Source organism: Perissodus microlepis, chromosome 23 (genome assembly GCF_051167445.1).
Source record: "Perissodus microlepis isolate ML-2025 ecotype Zambia chromosome 23, ASM5116744v1, whole genome shotgun sequence".
Classification (NCBI taxonomy): Eukaryota; Metazoa; Chordata; class Actinopteri; order Cichliformes; family Cichlidae; genus Perissodus; species Perissodus microlepis.
Window position 1 is genome coordinate 24,014,327 of NC_140482.1, and position 20,497 is coordinate 24,034,823.

The 20,497-nt window shown below is 41.5% G+C and overlaps 1 protein-coding gene across 10 annotated transcripts in view; it reads right to left on the reverse strand.

The window, feature by feature from the left end:
• Positions 1-19,689, reverse strand: part of LOC146361497 (protein NLRC3-like) — a 33,355-nt gene extending 13,666 nt beyond the window's left edge. Inside the window, exons 1-5 of one of the 10 annotated variants that reach the window (XM_084920690.1) lie at positions 19,602-19,689; positions 13,491-13,628; positions 13,222-13,371; positions 12,923-13,036; positions 689-767 (exon numbers count right to left, since the gene is read on the reverse strand). In XM_084920690.1, coding sequence (XP_084776816.1) covers positions 689-767; positions 12,923-13,036; positions 13,222-13,371; positions 13,491-13,579 — 432 coding nt within the window. In that variant the 5' untranslated portion in view covers positions 13,580-13,628; positions 19,602-19,689. The other 9 variants (XM_084920692.1, XM_084920691.1, XM_084920694.1 and 6 more) reach the window with 9 other exon arrangements.
• Between the last annotated feature and the right edge of the window lie 808 nt (positions 19,690-20,497).

Here is a 20,497-nt window from a genome sequence, read left to right on the forward strand (position 1 = left end):
ATACTGAAGGACCTGTCCCATCCCAGCAATACACTGTTCCAACTTCTGCAATCATCTGCGCCCTGAGTCTCAGGCCATCCCCCCCATTCACAACGGCACAAGACACTTTAACACACCATTTAGAAAATGTACATTCTCAGATTTGAACTGTAAATTTCCAGATTGTTTTATTTTATTTATATAATATATATATAACTCACTCACTTATTGCATATAATGTCATCTTTGTATATATTCACTCCCAGTATATAATGTTCTCTCTCTCTTGTTTTTTTGCACAGTCGAGCGTATCATGTTACATTTCACTGCGTGTTGTACTTCTATAACTATGCAGGTGACAAATAAACAATCTTGAAATGCACTGGTTCTTATACAGCTCTTCTACACTCTGTGCATTCAGAGCACTTTATACAACATGCCACAACTTTAACACTCTGATGGTTGCATCAGAGAGAACTTTGGGTTTAGTATCTTGTCCAGTACATTTACCAGCCAAGGTTTGATCCACCAACCTTCTGATTAGTAACTGACCTGCTCCCCTCCTGAGCTACAGGCACCCCCAAATGGACTGAAATCATGGAACCAAAAATCAGATTCATATTGGACACACTGACAATCCACTGGTCTACAAAGTGCAGCATAGAGGTGACCGAAAAAAAACCCCACATGTAAAAGTAGTAGTACAGACCACAAACACAGAGTCCAGGTGTGTTTGACGCTGCTGTGCAGACTGACCAGTGGAAACCTCTGCTCTCTCCTGGTCCACTCTGTGGAGGAGTAATGTATAATTAGGTCATGTTATGTCTGTCCACACACAGACGCAAGGTCCATGAAGTGATGTTTTGATGGGTTCAGTGAATACGATGACTCCCTGCAATGGTGAAGCTTTGCTAGTCCTGGTGATCTCACTGAAAATTAAAAACTCAGTTTTCAGATGTCTGTAGCTTTCCGCTCAGTTTTTTTTAGTCCCAACAGCTCTTACCATCTCGTGCATTAAGCTTTCCCTCCATGCTGAGATGCCCTGGAGCAAGGTACTCTCTTTGCACCAGTGACTGGTTTGAAGTGACAACTTTCTGACTTTTTAGCCTCCAGGGGTCCAGAGTCGACTGCGGATTGAAACTCAGACTCTGGGGAGGCCCTGGAGAGAGTTACTGTCTCTAAACGGGCCAGCTTTTGAGGAACGATTACATTATTTATGGGTTTGTCTCTCTACTTACAATGGACGAATGAAAAACAATTCCCTTCGGATAGAATTGATTTAGCTTGTCGTACTGGAGGAGCAGGTGACACAGGACACCGGGCTAGTGGCTGCTGAAATAGAGGCTGAACTAAGGGCAACTGAAGTAAAGGTTGAAATGACAACGGTGGTGGAGTTGGAGACTGAGCTTGAGGCCGGGCGGCTAACTGAGCTTGAGGCCGGGCGGCTAACTGAGCTTGAGGCCGGGAGGCTAACTGAGCTTGAGGCCGGGAGGCTAACTGAGCTTGAGGCCGGGAGGCTAACTGAGCTACAGGCTGCTGTGTAGGTCACACTGGAAACTGGGTTGAAGGTAGCTGAGCAGTAGACTGAACAGGCGATAAGCAGTCATTGTCCTTTGCTGTACAGAACATAACCCCTGAGTAAACAGTCCTACAGTTCAAACCAATACTATTGTCCTGTCCACTCACCACAGCCGGCCGCTCTGAAATCCCTAGGTCCGACTGTGGTGAGGAGCGTTGACGGCGTGAGCGCCGTTTCCCTTGTGAAGGCTGTGTTGACAGGCCGGGCAGAGCATCCTCCATCAGGCCAGGCAGCGAAGCATGAGTTGCAGGGTGGGTGGTAGCAGCCGGGGGGTGAAGACAAAGTTCGTTCAGAACAAAATTCTGTGCGAGCGGATGAAGTGAGCTGAGCAACCAGGGAAGACCAGAAACTAAGCGCTGCAGCCGATTAGCTATGGCCTGACGGAATTCTCTCCCCTCGTGCTCCAGCCATAAGTTGATTAATTTATCCACAGAGTAAATAATATCCCCCCCGAAGCTCCTCGGTCGGGTTGAATGCTGCTGGGTCCATTGTGGCCGGTTCGTACTGTCACGGCTGCCGAGGTGAGCCGTGTGGTGTTGGAGGGAGAAAGGACCCAAAATGCAGGCAGTAGATGATAATGCTAGTGATGTTTATTTACAAAGTGGCGTAGTGGCAAAACAGGCAATGAGGGATGACAAAACTAAAGAAACCTAAACTGGGAAAACTAAACAACAAACCTGAGATGATACCAAACGGGGTGAGAGGCAGAGCGACGAAGACGAGGAACAGGACACCGTGGAACACAGACAAACCGGCAACAAGCAGGAGAACACACAGGGCTAAAATACACACAGCAGTAATCAGGGGATGAGAGACAGGAGGGCAACACACCTGGGAGAAATCAGAGCCGACGGGACAGGGGAAATGTAAACTGAACACACTCACACGAGACGGGGACCTTCAGAATAAAACAGGAAACTCAGACACAGAGAACCAGACAAGGCACTGAACTAAAAAGACAGGTTCACAAACAGACAGTGTGACACCATAGACAGACAGAACACAGAAGTGGGATCAGGGCAGGCACAGAACAGAAACCTAACAAATGGCAAATCATAACAGAATACATACTCAGAATAAACAAACGCATAAAGAAACACAAAACCCTGAGTCGGCAGGCTCAGGACCATGACACTATGTATGTATGTGGTTTTATGTCACGACGGCCAACACAGGTTAAAGGACTCAGGTGCAGACACCACTCTGAAGCTCGGAGGATGAGCGAAAAGCAAGATTTTATTTCAGCAATCGAAGGTGACACAGGGGAAAATAGTTAAAGGCAAAAACACTAAACAAGAACAAAAGGTGAGAGGAATAAATCTAACCTCAGGAGTTACTCAAACTAAAAACTAACGTGATGCTACAAACTCAGGGGACTAAGAAAGTGAGATTAAACACACTCTATGGCAGGTAAGAAACTCAGTCACTCTTGGTGGCGCTGTCACTTGGTGTTCGCTCTCTCTGCGGTAGAGTATCACTTCCAGTTCCTGTTCAAACACAGTGGTGTTTTTGAGTAGCTTATCTGCTTAGCAATTTAATTAAAAACTTTAAATACATTCTTTTTCATAGTATAATCTTCATGTGTTTCATCCGAAGCACACTTTCTGTGTACTCACTACCTAATTTATAGCCAAAGTTTTCACTCACTGTGTCTGTACTGTTTTGCTAGCTTAGCTCGTAGCCGACTCGCTACCACCATGGCTACTTCACCTGTCCCTTCTGCACTTTCCTGCTTATTGTGTCAGATGTTTAGTTACTCCTCGGCCTCCTTTAGCAGTAATGATACTTGTAACAAATGTAGCATATTTGCAGCTCTGGAGGCCAGGATTACTGAATTGGAGACTTGGCTTCGCACCTTTCATTCACCCGTAGCTAGCCAGGCCCCTGTAGCTGGTGGAGCCGAAGATAGCGTAGGCCCCGCTAGCTGTTCCCCGGCAGACCCCAAGCAGCTGGAGAAAGAGGGCGGCTGGGTGACGGTGAGGAGGAAGCATAGTCCTAAACAGAAGCCCCAGGTACACCACCAACCTGTTCATGTGTCTAACCGTTTTTCCCCACTCGGCGACACACCCGCCGGGGGTCAAACTCTGGTAATTGGTGATTCTGTTCTGAGACATGTGAAGCTAGAGACACCGGCAACCATATTCAGTTGTCTTCCAGGGGCCATAGCAGGCGACACTGAGGGAAATTTAAAACTGCTGGCTAAGGGTAAACGTAAATTCAGTGAAATCATAATTCATGTCGGCAGTAATGACACCCGGTTACGCCAATCGGCGGTCACTAAAATCAATACTGAATAGGTGTGTAACTTTGCCAAAACAATGTCGGACTCTGTAGTTTTCTCTGGTCCCCTCCCAAATCAGACCAGGAGTGACATGTTTAGCCGCATGTTCTCCTTAAATTGCTGGCTGTCTGAGTGGTGTCCCAGAAATGATGTGGGCTTCAAAGATAATTGGCAAACCTTCTGGAGGAAACCTGGTCTTGTTAGGAGAGACGGCATCCATCCCACTTTGGATGGAGCAGCTCTCATTTCTAGAAATATGGACAAGTTTATTAAACCCCCCCAAAATATGACTATCCAGAGTTGGGACCAGGAGTCTTACACGCCTCTCTGCAGCTTCTCTCCTCCTGGTACCCCCCCTCCCCCCCAAAAAACAAACAAACAAAAAAAAAAAAAATCTCCATCTCCATTATGTCAGCTCCCAAACAGACAAAAGATAAACTAAAAACCAGCAATAAACAACTTAAACATAAAAAATCACAAAGAAAGAACAATACAGTATCCACATCTGAACCAAAGAGTAAAACAGTGAAATGTGGATTATTAAATATTAGGTCTCTCAACTCCAAGTCTCTGTTAGTACATGACTTAATAATTGATCAACAAATCGACTTACTCTGCCTTACAGAAACCTGGTTGCAGCAGGATGATTATGAATCAACACCCCTGAGTCATTCTAACTACCAGAAATCTCGAAGCACAGGCCGAGGGGGCGGTGTGGCAGCAATTTTTCACACCAGCCTATTAATCAACGAAAGACCAAGACAGACTTTTAATTCATTTGAAAGCCTGATGCTTAGCCTTGTCCACCCCAGCTGTAAAACTCAAAAACCAGTCTTACTTGTTATCATCTATCATCCACCTGGGCCTTACACAGAGTTTCTCTCTGATTTCTCAGACTTTTTATCTGATTTAATGCTCAGCTCAGATAAAATAATTATTGTGGGTGATTTTAACATCCATGTAGATGCTAAAAATGACAGCCTCAACACAGCATTTAATCTGTTATTAGACTCAACTGGCTTCTCTCAAACTGTAAAAGAACCCACCCACCACTTTAATCACACTCTAGATCTTGTTTTAACATATGGCATAGAAACTGAACATTTAACAGTGTTTCCTGAAAACCCTCTCCTGTCTGATCATTTTCTGATAACATTTACATTTACAATAATTGATTACACAGCAGTGGAGAGTAGACTTTATCACAGTAGATGTCTTTCTGAAAGCGCTGTAACTAAGTTTAAGAATATAATCCACCCACTGTTATCATCTTCAATGCCCTGTACCAACACAGAGCAGAGCAGCTATCTGAATGCTACTCCAACAGAGGTCGATTATCTTGTTAATAATTTCACCTCCTCACTACGTACGACTTCGGATACTGTAGCTCATGTGAAAACTAAGATCTCAAATCAGAAATACCTGACTCCGTGGTATAATTCTCAAACACGCAGCCTAAAGTTGATAACTCGTATGCTGGAGAGGAAATGGCGTGTCACAAATTTAGAGGATCATCATTTAGCCTGGAGAAATAGTTTGTTGCTTTATAAGAAAGCCCTCCGCAAAGCCAGAACATCTTACTATTCATCACTGATTGAAGAAAATAAGAACAACCCTAGGTTTCTCTTCAGCACTGTAGCCAGGCTGACAAAAAGTCAGAGCACTGTTGAGCCAACAATCCCTTTAACGTTAACTAGTAATGACTTCATGAACTTCTTCACAAATAAAATTTTTATTATTAGAGAATAAATTACCAATAATCATCCCACAGATGTAATATTATCTACAGCTACTTTTAGTACCATTGATGTTAAGTTTGACTCTTTTTCTCCAATTGATCTTTCTGAGTTAACTTCAATAATTACTTCCTCCAAACCATCAACGTGTCTTTTAGACCCCATTTCTACAAAACTGGTCAAAGAAGTCCCGCAATTAATTAATGCTTCAATCTTAAATATGATCAACCTATCTCTAATAATCGGCTATGTACCACAGGCCTTCAAGCTGGCTGTAGTTAAACCTTTACTTAAAAAGCCATCCCTAGACCCAACTGTCTTAGCTAATTATAGTCCAATCTCCAACCTTCCTTTCATATCAAAAATCCTTGAAAGAGTAGTTGTCAAACAGCTAACTGATCATCTGCAGAGAAATGGCTTATTTGAAGAGTTTCAGTCAGGTTTCAGAGCTCATCACAGCACAGAAACAGCTTTAGTGAAGGTTACAAATGATCTTCTTATGGCCTCTGACAGTGGACTCATCTCTGTGCTTGTCCTGCTAGACCTTAGTGCAGCGTGCGATACTGTTGACCATAATATCCTATTAGAGCGATTAGAACATGCTGTAGGTATTACAGGTACTGTACTGCAGTGGTTTGTATCAAATCTATCTAATACACTCCAATTTGTACATGTAAATGGAGAGTCCTCTTCACACACTAAGGTCAATTATGGTGTTCCACAGGGTTTAGTGCTAGGACCAATTCTGTTTACACTATACATGCTTCCCTTAGTCAGTATCATTGGAAGACATAGTATACATTTTCACTGCTATGCAGATGACACCCAGTTCTATCTGTCCATGAAGCCAGGTAACACACACCAATTAGTTAAACAGCAGGAATGTCTAAAAGACATAAAGACCTGGATGGCCGCTAACTTTCTGCTTCTTAATTCAGATAAAACTGAGGTTATTTTACTCGGCCCTGAAAATCTTAGAAATATGGTATCTAACCAGATTCTTACTCTGGATGGCATTACCTTGGCCCCCAGTAACACTGTGAGGAACATTGGAGTTATTTTTGACCCAGACATGTCCTTCAACGCACATATTAAACAAATATGTAAGACTGCTTTCTTCCATTTGCACAACGTCTCTAAAATTAGAAATATCCTGTCTCAGAGTGACGCTGAAAAACTAGTTCATGCATTTATTACTTTCAGGCTGGACTACTGTAATTCATTATTATCAGGATGTCCTAAAAACTCCCTGAAAAGTCTTCAGCTAATCCAAAATGCTGCAGCAAGAGTACTGATAGGGACTAGAAAGAGAGAGAGCATATTTCTCCTGTTTTGGCTTCCCTTGATTGGCTTCCTGTTAAATCCAGAATTGAATTCAAAATCCTGCTCCTCACATACAAGGTCTTAAATAATCAGGCCCCATCTTATCTTAATGACCTTGTAGTACCATATCACCCTATTAGAGCACTTCGCTCTCGCACTGCAGGCCTACTTGTTGTTCCTAGAGTATTTAAAAGTAGAATGGGAGGGAGAGCCTTCAGTTTTCAGGCCCCTCTTCTGTGGAACCAGCTTCCAGTTTGGATTCGGGAGACAGACACTATCTCTTCCTTTTAAGATTAGGCTTAAAACTTTCCTTTTTGCTAAAGCATATAGTTAGGGCTGGACCAGGTGACCCTGAATCCTCCCTTAGTTATGCTACAATAGACGTAGGCTGCTGGGGATTCCCATGATGCATTGAGTTTTTCCTTTCCAGTCACCTTTCTCACTCAGTATGTGTTAACAGACCTCTCTGCATTGAATCATATCTGTTATTAATCTCTGTCTCTCTTCCACAGCATGTCTTTATCCTGTTTTCCTTCTCTCACCCCAACCGGTCGCAGCAGATGGCCGCCCCTCCCTGAGCCTGGTTCTGCTGGAGGTTTCTTCCTGGGTAAAAGGGAGTTTTTTCTTCCCACTTTCCCCAAATTGCTTGCTCATATGGGGTCATATGATTGTTGGGTTTTTCTCTGTATCTATCATTATAGGGTATACTGTACAATATAAAGCGCCTTGAGGCGACTTTTGTTGTGATTTGGCGCTATATAAATAAAATTGAATTGAATTGAATAAATACAAAATCAGAATATTACTATGGGAGACTATGAACAAAAGCAGAACTACGAAGCACTAAACTATACTAGAGCAACTGTCATAAAACATGAAAGGATGAAACGAGTGCTTTAGCAGAGTCCAAAAGGAAAAGGTCTCTTTAGCAGGCTGGGGAAGCAGCCAGGGAACCCGACATCGGGTATTTTCTAGAACTGGCACCGTGAGCTGCGGGGCAGAAGGAGGATTATGGAGTTACGCTCACAGAGTCACTGTAATAAGGGAGAGCAAAGTTAAAGTGAGCCCCAAGCAACAGTCCAGGGAGAAAGGGCAATTTGCAATTATCGTACTTTTGCAGGCGGAGGCGAGGCTTAGGGGTAGTAAAATCCAGGCAAGGCTAAACCAGTCAAGATTCACTCACTGGAAAACCGGGCAAGGAGGTAGTCAGGTTAGTAAACCCCGAAAACAGCACGCAGGCCAGTGGCTGTGTGAAGGGAAGGAAAAATGACGGCGTGATCCAGACATCCGTGAGACTGCGGCGAGTAGAAAGACAAGATTAGTTCCAAAAACTGCTATGAGGAGAACTACTTAACTGTGGCTTTCACTAACAAGGGCTAGCTAACGTTCTGGCGAGAAGTGTTTGTTAGTGGTGGGCGGATTGATTGAAATATCAGTTGTATCGATACTAAATCGGTATCGGATCGATACTAGCCTGGTGAGATCGATTATTTACTTTAAGTTCCACTCTTGTTTGCAGTGCTGTGGTTTCAGCAAAGTCGAAACAGCCAGGTCACTGGATTAGCCGTTCCTGTGTCAGCGCAGAGCAGGCACACTTTGCTCCCCCTCCCCCCTCTTGTGTTTAGATTTTGCGCCATTATGTGACTTAGATGCACAAAGCAAACAAACAAGCAAGTTGCCAGCTCAGGTTCATCAGCACACGTCACGCACAGAGAAAATACAACAGAAGAATGGCAGAGAGGAAGAGGAGCGCAATGTGGCTGCATTTTCAAGTCGAAAATGAGACAACTGCAAAATGTGGGATTTATAAAAAGCTTGCCAGGTATAGTGGAAACACTACCATTTTATATAAACATATATAAAAAAAATCTGTCCCATCTGCTCTGCCCCAACTCCTGAAACAACCTCAAGCTCGTCTGGAGGGGCTGCTTCATCCCCACCTGCAGCAAAAGGTGGGATATGGGAATAATTTCACCCTAAAGTCCTAGCATCTCAGCAGCATCGGACAACTGGTACTGATGCCCTAATTGAGATGTGCAGGTACTCTGAGGAAAGGCCAGTTCCTTGGCAGGGCTCTAGACTAACTTTTTGCCATGGGCGTACCGGTACGCCTAACTTTAAAAAGTTAGGCGTACCGGCACAAAAGTTAGGCGCACACAAATTTTATAATAATTTATATAATATAATGTGTTTTTCTGGATACACTGTGCTTTTTCAGCATTCAAAGATTGATGACACCGTGTCAGAGCACTGGCTATGAATTTCAGAAGGATCAGGCCTTAACTTAACAGAAAAGTTAGCAATAGTTCTTTTCCTATTACAGCTACATCCACTTCTGTCATGCCTAGGCTGCTCACTAGGGCTGGGTATCATCACTGATTTCTATAATCCATTCGATTCCGGTTTTCAAAGTCCCGATTCGATTCAACTTAGCCTCAGACAGTCAGAAATATTATAATTCTGATCATTTATCAGTACTGACTTCATCAGAATTGTGAACATCACAGCAGATGCCTTTGTGTGAAAGTAACTGAGAATAAAACACAGAAAAACATGAAGGAGATTTTCCTGGTCTGGCTTTTTATAGCAGATAACCTTAAAAATATTCTACAATGTTCTGCATATAAAGTTTAAATTTCTTCAGTATTGAACAACAGAAAAAATAGGCTTTCTTGTCCGAGGTCATTTAAGTGAAAAAAAGAAAAAGAAAAAGAAAAGAAAAAGACAGCAGCCGACAGCGCTGTAAACAACGGTAGACTGGTGGGTAATAAGCGAATGAATAATACAGAAAACAGAGATTGGAGACGGGAAACTGTTCTTGAAGTACAGAGAGAGATAGAGAGAGAGCTAGCTGTGCATGAAGTGTGATTTTAATAGTCGTGGAAGCAAAACAGCCAAATTCATGACGACATTGATCAAATGTGAAGCGCAGGTTGCTGCTTCTTTTGCTGCTGGCTCGGTGAATTTTGGTTGGAGAGAGACAAAACCTGCAGCTCAGAATCAGCGCAAAAAGACGTAATCACAGCGCGGACCGGACGCATCAGAATCGCTAAGCTCCGACAGCGTGTCCGTCTACGGGCCGTCGGGTGAGAAACCCGAGAAAGACAAAGTTGATTCTGATGCGTCGGTTCCGCTCCGTGTTTACGTCTTTGTGTGGAATCCGTGTACCTGCTCTCATCTGCTGTTTGGTTGTTGTTGAAATGGTTTTGTGAGCTTTAATCTGAGAATCTGGCGTTTCTGGCAAAACACAGTTATATTTAAAAGTCGATTCAGGATTTAATGAATTGATATCGCTTTATTCAAGCTACTCACCTCCCACTTCCACCTGCACTTTCAACTGGACCACGGCCAATCAGAGAGGTCCCGCCCCTTACCCGAACAGTTGGTCGCACAGGTGCAACCAAATTTTTTTGTTTAGTCGCACCACTGAAAAATTTGGTCGCATTTGCGACCAAATTGGTCGCACTCTAGAGCCCTGCTTGGGTATAGGATCCACTACTTTGGTGGAAAAACAATGAACAAACATTCCCATCTCTGAGCAAACTTGCCAAAAAATACCTGGCAATGGTTGCAACATCAGTGCCAGCTGAGAGGATTTTTTCAAAAGCAGGGCAGTTAGCGAGTAACAGACGAAGTGCATTACAAGCAAAAAATGTTAGTATGATACTGTTCTTGAACAAAAACCTGTAGCCAAAACCTTTGTTCTGCACAGACTAACTAAAGACTTTGGGGGTTGTTAAGTTGTTTACATATTATTTATATTTTCACCAGTTGTTGTTGTTGTTGCTGAGAATTTTAATTGTAATTTTTGTATTATAGTTTCTCAACAGTACTTGCTTGTTTTGCTTTGTTTACTGGTTTGCATGCACTTTTTAATTAAGATTTTTCTAAAAAAAAAAAATTATAATAAAGCATTTTCTATTTAATTATAAACTTTGTCCTAATTATGTCCTGTGTTTTAACTATTTAATAATAAAAAAAGTAAACATTACAAAAAAAACACTTAAGGTCATGAAAATTAATTGAGATTTAGCAATTCAATGACGCATCCACCTTATTTACTGAAAAGTATCCGTATCCGTATTGGCAATACTGGCCCGTATTTACTTGGTATCGGATCCAAAATATGCAGTATCACACTCCACTAGTGTTTGTGAGTGCTGGTCTTAAAAGCCTGCCGGCTGATTACTCACAGGTGCACAAAGCGAGAGGAGCTGTGGCGACTCTCCCCAATGGTGGATTCACTGGCACGCTGGAAAACACAGCACTCACTCGGACCATGACAGTTTTATTGTAGCAAAATTAAAATCGACTTCTCGTCTGGTCTTCATAGTTTCTGAGGGCTGTCCATAGAAGCCCTCTGTCCTTCTCCTGTAGGTCTTCTTGGCTTGTTTGATGCTTCTCCTCAGGTTGGCTGTGGTAGTGCTGTACAGAGAATTGGTCTGATCAGAGCCTGTACTTTACTCTTCATCCAAGGTTTCCAGTTAGGAAGAACCCAGATGGTTTTGGTCACTGTCACATTCATTACACAGCACTTAACAATTACACAACACCTGCTATTTGAAGATGGACCAGTCTGTGAGATTAAAACAGTCCTGTAGATGGTGGAGAGCATCATCTGGCCATGTTTTAATGACCCAGATGCTTGAAGGAGTCCGTTTCTTTAGGCAGGTGTAAGCAGGGACGAGGAGCAGATAGAGGTGATCAGATGGTCCTAGGTGGGGGAGGGGTGTCGCTTTGTAGGCCTGCTTGATGTTACTATACACATGGTCCAGTGTCTTGTCCTGAAAAACTAGTTCATACATTTATTGCTTCTGGGCTGGACTTCTGTAATTATCATCAGGATATCCTAAAAACTCCCTGAAAAGCCTACGGTTGATCCAAAATGCTGCAGCAAGAGTATTGATTAGAAAGACAGCATATTTCTTCTCTATTGCCTTCCCTTCATTGGCTCCCTGTTAAAGAAAGAATCAAATTTAAAATCCTGCTCCTCACATACAACGTCTTAAATAATCAGGCCCCATCTTATCTTAATGACCTTGTAGTACCATATGACCCCATTAGAGCACTTCACTCTCAGACTGTTGGCTTACTTGTTGTTCCTAGAGTATTTAAAAGTAGAATGGGAGGGAGAGCCTTCAGCTTTCAGGCCGCTCTTCTGTGGAACCAGCTTCCAGTTTGGATTCGGGAGACAGACATTCTCTCTTCCTTTTAAGATTAGGCTCAAAACTTTCCTTTTTGATAAAGCATATAGTTAGGGCTGGATCCGGTGACCCTGAATCTTCCGTTGCAATAGCACGAGGCTGCCCTGAGTTTTCCCTTGCTGTCTTCTTTGTAATACAGTTTCCCTATGTAGTTACTTCCTGGTGCAAAGTGGCTGTGATGATGCTGTGATAGCTTATCACTATCAGAGCTCTATGATTAAGACATGTAAGAACACCTATTTGTATTCGTTGGCACTATATCAAATACGTATGGAGATTAAGCCTATGTTTGAATTCTGTTTGAATTTTTACTATCGCTCAGGCTGTTAAGCATCACTGTAGCTTCATATCTTTTTTTCTCTGCCAGCTGGAAATTTATTTGAAAAGTTTATTGCTTAGTTTCACCAAAGTAAGAAAGAATTATAATCCATAAACCTTCATAAAGACAAACATCTCCCCAGAAGATTGAGCACTGCTGAAGTGTCATTGAAGAGGAGAAAAAAATATTTGTCCTTGTCCATCCGGCAACACCTGAAACACCTGAGTGGAAGTTCCCACCTACACTGTGTTTGATGCAAAGCACAAAGGAGACACGTGCTGGAGCATCTGGAGTCCTACAGACACTCAGCCTCTTCACTACAGAAACCCCTTCTACAACATCCATTCTTTACACTCTGACTGCTGTGTTTGTGGAAACATTCCAACACACACCACTTCACACATGAACATAGAAATGTGTGTGAAAAAGAGGTGAGCTGATATTAAACATGGTGGAGGATTTATTCACATTTATTCACAATGACATTTAGATACACATTACCTCTTGGCAAGAGAAGGACATCCTTTAAATTTTTCACCAATATCCTTTGACTGATGGCTCTTTAAAGACGCACAGCTGGGTTCAGGTCCAGGAGATTCTGGCTTCTTACTGATCCTAGAAGTAAAACAATAAATGTAAAAGTTTCATGAGACAGATGGAAAAACTGGAAATATTAAATTACTTACATGATGAACAAAATTACTCAAATCAGAAAAAAATGATGTAAAACAAAAAAAATTAAAATGAGAATACTTAATCCCCCAAAACATAAACAACCAGAAAAAAAGTAAACTACTTACTCTTTGTCACATAAAAGTTCTTTTTTAAAGTCAGCACCAATATCCTTCGACAGGTCACTCTTTAAGGAAACACAGCTGGGTTCAGGTCCAGGTTCTGGATTAGTTTTAGGCTTAGGTCCAGCAGACCCTGGTACACCGTGCACCTCTGGGCTTTAAAACAACATACACAGAAGTATGAGTGTGAATAATGAATAATGATGGAGCAGTGATGTGAGTGCTGAGCTGTGACATGGAGAAGAGTCATGGACAGTTAGAGATGGTCATCTCACCTCTGAGCTTTGGTCTGGCTCTCATGTTCCCCACACAGAGTGTTTTTAGAGGGAGGGACTCCCTCCTCTCTGTCCTCACACTGATCCATGCTGCTGAATTCACATCCACATCAGCTCACACACAGTTTCTACCTTCACCTACAAAGGAAACACAAATCATTCATGTGCACATCAACTGAAATCCCCCTTTCCATCATGTGTGTCCAAATACCAGCTGCTTCTTTTCTGCTTCATCTCAGTGTCAGCTGAATGCAGTCAGACAGCAGTGTGAGGCAGAGGAAGCTGCCATCAGCTGCTCTACTTCTACCATCAGTTCAATAGATGGAGCCATGAAGCACACATGATCACGGTTGGGAAGGTAACTTTTAAAATGTATTCCACTACAGATTACAGAATACATAACCCAACCTGTATTTTGTAACGTATTCCGTTACGTTACTCAATGAGAGTAACGTATTCTGAATACTTTGGATTACTTAATATATTGTCATGCTTTTTACAACTGCATGAATGTACTATTGCTGTGTGATTTATTACTATTACTGAACGTTACTCGAGATACCAATAGCAACTAGATTTTTAAATCTTAATATAAAATGAGTAACAGTAGGGTGGACATTAGGTAAGGCTGCACTTTTTGCAGCGATCTCATATAGAAAACTATTCTGCTCATATATCAAACAGATCTGCGGCTCCGAACCGTAGTAAAGGGACCTCTGGCTAATACGTCGGGTTCTGTGTCGGGCTCGTAGCCGAAAACTAGCTTTACTTTGTTGTCTGGGTCAACTTTGCTAGCGAGAGACAGAGAGAGGCGTTGAAAGGCTGCTCCAACGGAACTTATTGTTTCAGAGGAAAACACGAACACAGTGTACAGTTGAGTCTTAATAACTTATTTACAACTGGGCTCGTCAGGCACTCTTTTTGGCTGCAGTGGTTATTATTATATTTACTATATATATTATTATATATATTTCTTATATTACATTCTTCCATCTCCCGTTTCTGGTCTGTGACAACTCATACTTTTGACTCTCCTTTTTCTCCCTCCTCGCGCTCACAGACACATAATGGTATGGGAGTCCATTCTCCCTGTAGCACGGACTACACTGCTCATGAGTCTACATTCTTTATGGCTATGCCTGTAACACTCTGCCTATTGCCTTTATATTAAATAATTTTTTGAATAATAATTTTGAAAATTTTTTTCTTCACGTCATTTATACGAGCCGCAAGTAGAGGTGACATGGGCCGCAAGACTGAGACACAGGCATTAGAGCCTCTTATTGCGTGTTTTCTTAGGGTTTTCCACAGGTGTGAAATTAACAAAAATTGAGAGGGCCTAACATATAAAACAGGAAAAGACTGCCATGTAATCCATTTATCTCAACAAATATTCTGAATATCCCCCTTTTAACTGTAACAGAATACAGTTACTCATATTTTGTATTTTAAATACGTAACATGTATTCCGTTACTCCCTAAATAATGCATTCACTGACACACACTGTGACTGGAAGCTTCAGCCCTGGGCCGGTTCTAGACAGGCATATATGAGGGGGCAGACAGAAATAAAGGGGGCACCTAGTGGCAATGGAGGCGAGAAAGGTGTGGGGGTTGGGTGGGCTGGTCTGGTCTGGATTAGGGCTACCACAAACAATTATTTTGATAGTCGAATGGTCACCGGTTATTTTTGCAATTAGTCGACTAATAAGATTATACATCCATTGGACATAAAACGTACAGCTTATTCCACCAACATGCTGGTGGAATACGCTCTTATATAACTATCATTAGCTTAGTGTTTAAGGTATGTGCTAACTAAAAATAAGATGACAGTTTATTAAACTTTTAATGAAATTTGCAGACTCAGCCGTCTGCTCCTTGCTATCTAAAATATACAGGACATTGGAGTAAATTCTCAACCATCTCTCACTTCTGTTTAATCAGTTTTCTGTTTGACGTTTATTCAGCTGTGTGAAAACTATAACTTTAATCTCAGGCAAACACTGAAAAAAGCCAAACAATAAAATTTTTAAGTTATCTAATTGACTTATGTTTAACCCGAGGAGCGAAAGACCACGGGGGGTTTGAAAACGATGTGCCTGGAGTTTGCTGTTCAAGCTGGCTCTAGAGAGCTTCGAACCCCTGGTCAGCTATCAAGCTGGTGGGAAACAGGCGTCTCCGAAAACATCGGAGCACTTTTGCAAATATGTGATGTCTTGATAAACCGAGCAGATATTTGAAGTGATCTGCTGCTACATTCTCTCCTAAAATATCTGAAAACTATTTTGTGACCCAGAAAGAGTAATAAGAGTAATATTAAAACTAAGTAGCTGCCGCCATTGCAGGAAACTGGAATTGGCTGAGCCGCACTGTGAATTCTGGGATAGGTTGGGCCACGAAGGATACACCAGATCCATCCTTCAAATCTGAGGAAAAGGGGGATGCATTTGTCGGCCGCATTTGTCGGAGTCTTTGAATTTGGCCAGCCTTCGTCACATCGCTGTAATGTAATTGACCTTCAAATGCGACCTCCGAAGGATGTGGCTAAATTTGGACACAGCCATGATACTGGAGGCTGCTTCTTCTTCTTCTTCTTCTTTGGCGTTTAACAGCAGCTGGCATCCTTGTACATGCATTGCTGACATCTTCTGTTTCACACTCTTAAATCCTACTACCTATTCCTGCGTCTTTCAGGATCTTAGCTTCAAACGACGCACCAAACTCAAATTAGTCGTCGACGTAATCGTGACTAGTAGACTAATCGTGGCAGCCCTACTCAGGATAACTGTTTCTGTCATGTAATTGGACTGCAATTTGTCAGGCCTCTACCCTAAGACCTGACCAACTTGGGTGTCCCACCTGAAGGCTAAGCTTCTGCGGGTCTAGCTTTTATGGTCACTAAGGCACGCAAACCCCCTGACCACGTTAAGGTGGGAATCCCTCAGGGGGAAAACAGAAAAGCGAAAACACCAAAAAATAAAATAAAATATTCTTCATCAGATTCTAACAACTAAAAACACGGCATTTACCTTAATTGGATAGCCTATATCAAATATATTCATACCAACAATAAAACTTCTCACTATTGCCAATATGAACAAAACTAAAAATGGTAGGCCCAGTTATAAAAAGAAAAGGAGAATTTGCAAAGTCTTGGAAAATAACACTGAAAAATACAAATAGAGAATAAAATAAAATATCCATCCAGATCTTTACAATCACCAACATAAAATCGAACTTAATTGGATGGCCTAATTCAAATAAATGTGCAAAATTAAATAAGACCCAGCAACACACTCAGACAAAAACTGGTTCATCCAAAAGACAAAACTCCTAAACACAAACTTAACAATGTGTAGTGTATGCTGCACAGTGTAGCGAGGAATGCCCAGACCTCTACAATGAAGAGACCAAACAGGGCCAAACAGGGTTAGGGTTACCTATCATCTCATTTGTGCCTTTTCCAGTGGATTATTAAGCTACTGTAGTAAATCTTGCCCATATGGGTAATCTATTATTTTCTTTCTCAACTTCTACATTTTGACTTAAGGGGGCAGGACGTTTGTATAAGGGGGCATTGATCCCTCTTACCCCAGCGTATAGCCGGCCCTGCTTAAGCCCATTAATATTCAGTCAGTTCAACACGTCTGAACAACATTTTCAAATATTTCAGCGCATCCATGAAAGGTTCACAATAATTATTCTTACGCAGAGAAGTGTACACACACATATTGATTTACAGTTAATAAGAAGCATCTTCCATCTAGTAATGTTTTGTCTCCATAAGTTTCAGGATTAATTAGTTGATGAGTTACAATTGGGAATATACCCCTGTATGAAGTGAAAACCCAGGGTTAACCCTAACCCTGACATTATATGGATAAGATCAAATCCTGTGTCATAGAACAAGCTTCAGTACGTGGATGTGGTCCAGTTGGACTCTTATATGTTGTTAGGAGAAGGACTAAGAAGGACTGGTGCTTCCCAGTCTGCAGTGTGCCTGCAGAAAATCAACCAATGGAACGAACAAATTACAGCTGGTTATTTAACACACAATATTTCAGCTCACAGCTTCAGAATTAGAGCATTCAACCGTTGTTACCACAGAGAAGTCTGTCATCATTTTTATAAACACACTTTGTTTTAGTAAATTTCTGAGAAAGATCCATGAAATGGACTCTGATTTATCATTTTCATTTCTAGCCAATAATTATTCACTGATTAATAAACATTCGTCATGTGATCTTTTGTTCTGTTTGCCTATAGATGTAGTTTGTGTTTACATTGAGAGATCTTATTTTAATTTAATGGTTCAGCAACATTTTATCTGTATTTAAGAGTTTTGAATACTTTAGTGTAAAATGCTGTCAGAGCACATCTAGACTCTCTGTAGAGGCTCAACAACTCCTCAAAAATATGTTCAGTGATGTTTAGAATCAGTCATATTGGGAAAAAGCTGCTCTGATGTCCACAGACTCCCCAGATAGCAAGAAGATATTGAATTGATGTTGATTTTTGACATCTTAAATTGTAACTTAACAGATGATGGTTATCTTTTTTTAGATAATACACAGTTGTCTTTTTCACATGTTTAAGTATTGATGGTAATTTGCAGTGGTTTAGCTGGTTGAAGTCCTGTTGATTTTCAATCATGATTTTATTGTTGTTTCAGTATTAACCAAGGCTGAAAAATGATGTAAAATCAATGTCAGATTTCAGTGTCGATTCAAGGGAATTGCCTGATATTGATTTAACATTATTTCAATGAATGTTCGCTATCTGGATTGATGACAGACTGATGATATCAGCACTCATGTTGAAGACAGTCTGTGTGGTATAAACTGTGTCTAACTGGAACTTCAATGTCTTTAAACACAATCTTGGAGATTAAGGAAATGAGTCACAGACAGCTGTTTCAGGCTCAGCGGGGACAGTCAGTAACAAATGAGAATGATATGTAATTAGCTTTAAATTATTATGTTTAAATTTAATAAAGTTTAATAATAAAGTTTTAAAGCGTGATGTGTTTAATCCAGTTAGTCTCTGAGTAACACTACTGCTGTGGGTGTAAACAATGAACAATAGTCCGCTTTCTGTTGGAAGAGAGCCAAAAGTTTGTGACGCAGTATTTTTATTCATTTTTTATTCTGTTTTGAATTTATGCCTTATCTATATTTAATAATAAAAATCACACCGTCCACTCTGACCCTCTATCGTCGCTTTACGCTTTCCTCCCTACAGTCTGCGTGAAAATCCCACAGAGTGATTATAAAGACCCGGAGCTCTGAGTTTCTCCAGCGGCTTTCCGGTGCAGCTCAGGCCGGATTTAGCGTGTCAGTGAACGGGAGAGCAGCGGCTCCTCTCCGCTTCCTCCATAGACTAGTGGAGGCAGAAAAAGTTGCCTTCAGTCATCAGTAAGTGGATCCACAGTAACAATGATTCTGATTTCAGTTGCTGACCATCAACTAAAAGACCTTTCACATAGGACGCGGCACTCATTCATGTCTATTCTTTGCGCCACGCAATAACGGTTTCCAGCTGCGCGGACGTACCTTGGCGCGACCAGTAAAAACTGCTGCGCTAAGTTGAACCTCACGATGAAGGAAAACATTCTGTCCGAGTCCGGTGAACTTTTTGTCACAGGTTCAACGGACCTCCAGAGCCTTTTCAATGGCTCTGCGGACCTCGGCGGGGAAACCCGTGTTGTGGAAACGACACACTCTTCACTGGTCGGGATAGTTACAAAGCTTTCTTCTTCATGAATGAGCGATACATTTTTCTTATTAAACACTTGAACATAATACATAAAACACAAATTCTCGTAGAGGATACAAAGTCAGTGAGGTGAAAGTCTCGAAATGACAAGGAGCAGGCGCATCTGGTACACACAGAGCGGCCGCAAAGAAAAAAAAAAACAAATACGTACAAGCAGAGCGCGGCGAACAGCGAAGTTTGACGCGCATGCAGCGTCCAGTGTGAAAGGGCCTTAACTTTGCTGCTGCTCTCATTCCCGGACTCTGATCTCACACACTAGCAGAAAATAGTGTGTGACACACCTCGTTGGTCCAACTGTGAGTCCGTTACCGTGAAGTATGCAGTTTCACTTACCTTCCATTCATACCGAGACGATCATCTGCGACGCCAAGTTCAGGAAAAGGAAAAGAAAGTTTAAAAAAAAAAAAGAAAGAAAAGAAAAAAGGGAAACAGCAAGGGCAGGAGGGGTTTGTGGGAACGCTGGGGCTAGGGAACATAAGTAACGGATTAGTTTATGATCAATTTCTGTGTTTAGGAGTATTAATGTTTTAAGCATATAAATGTTTGTTGGAGGGTTTACAGACGCTGAATCATTTTGTGTGACAGTTAAAGTGAAATATACTGGCAGCAGAGAGAGACTGTCTCTGCTGATCAAACGGGAGAGTCTCACTGTAATGTCCCTTTAGTCAGACTCTGTCTCTACATTACTCACTGAAACTTGTCACATTCACATTTAGTCATATGAATGCAGTGTGAATGTGCCTTACAGCAGAGATACACCTTTCTTTTAATACTCTGCTGAAGGAATACATTTTATAAATGCAACCTGTTGAGCCTTATCTAACACAGAAGGCAGCAATGCAATAAAGTTACAGCTAAACAAAAGTCACATGAATTTACCTGCATTCAGCTTGTGATGCATAACGTATATGTTTTTATGTTTGATCTTAATCTGCTTGACATACCTGATAAAATAAAGATTATAAAACTGATCAGTCTGTTTGAAGGCTGTTCATCACTGCCTGTCATAAGTCAAATGAATTTCACTTTTATCTGAACTAATTTAGATGTCTGCTTGAACTGTGGAGCGTCAGATAAGGATGTGGTACACAGGCTTTTTGTAACATTTTATTGGACTTTGTATTAAAGGAAAATGAACAAATATACAATGTTGGTGAATAAATAAAATTCCATATAGTTTTTAAAGGATCATTTAATTCTTCAAACGTCACCACAGACCAGGGCCGTGC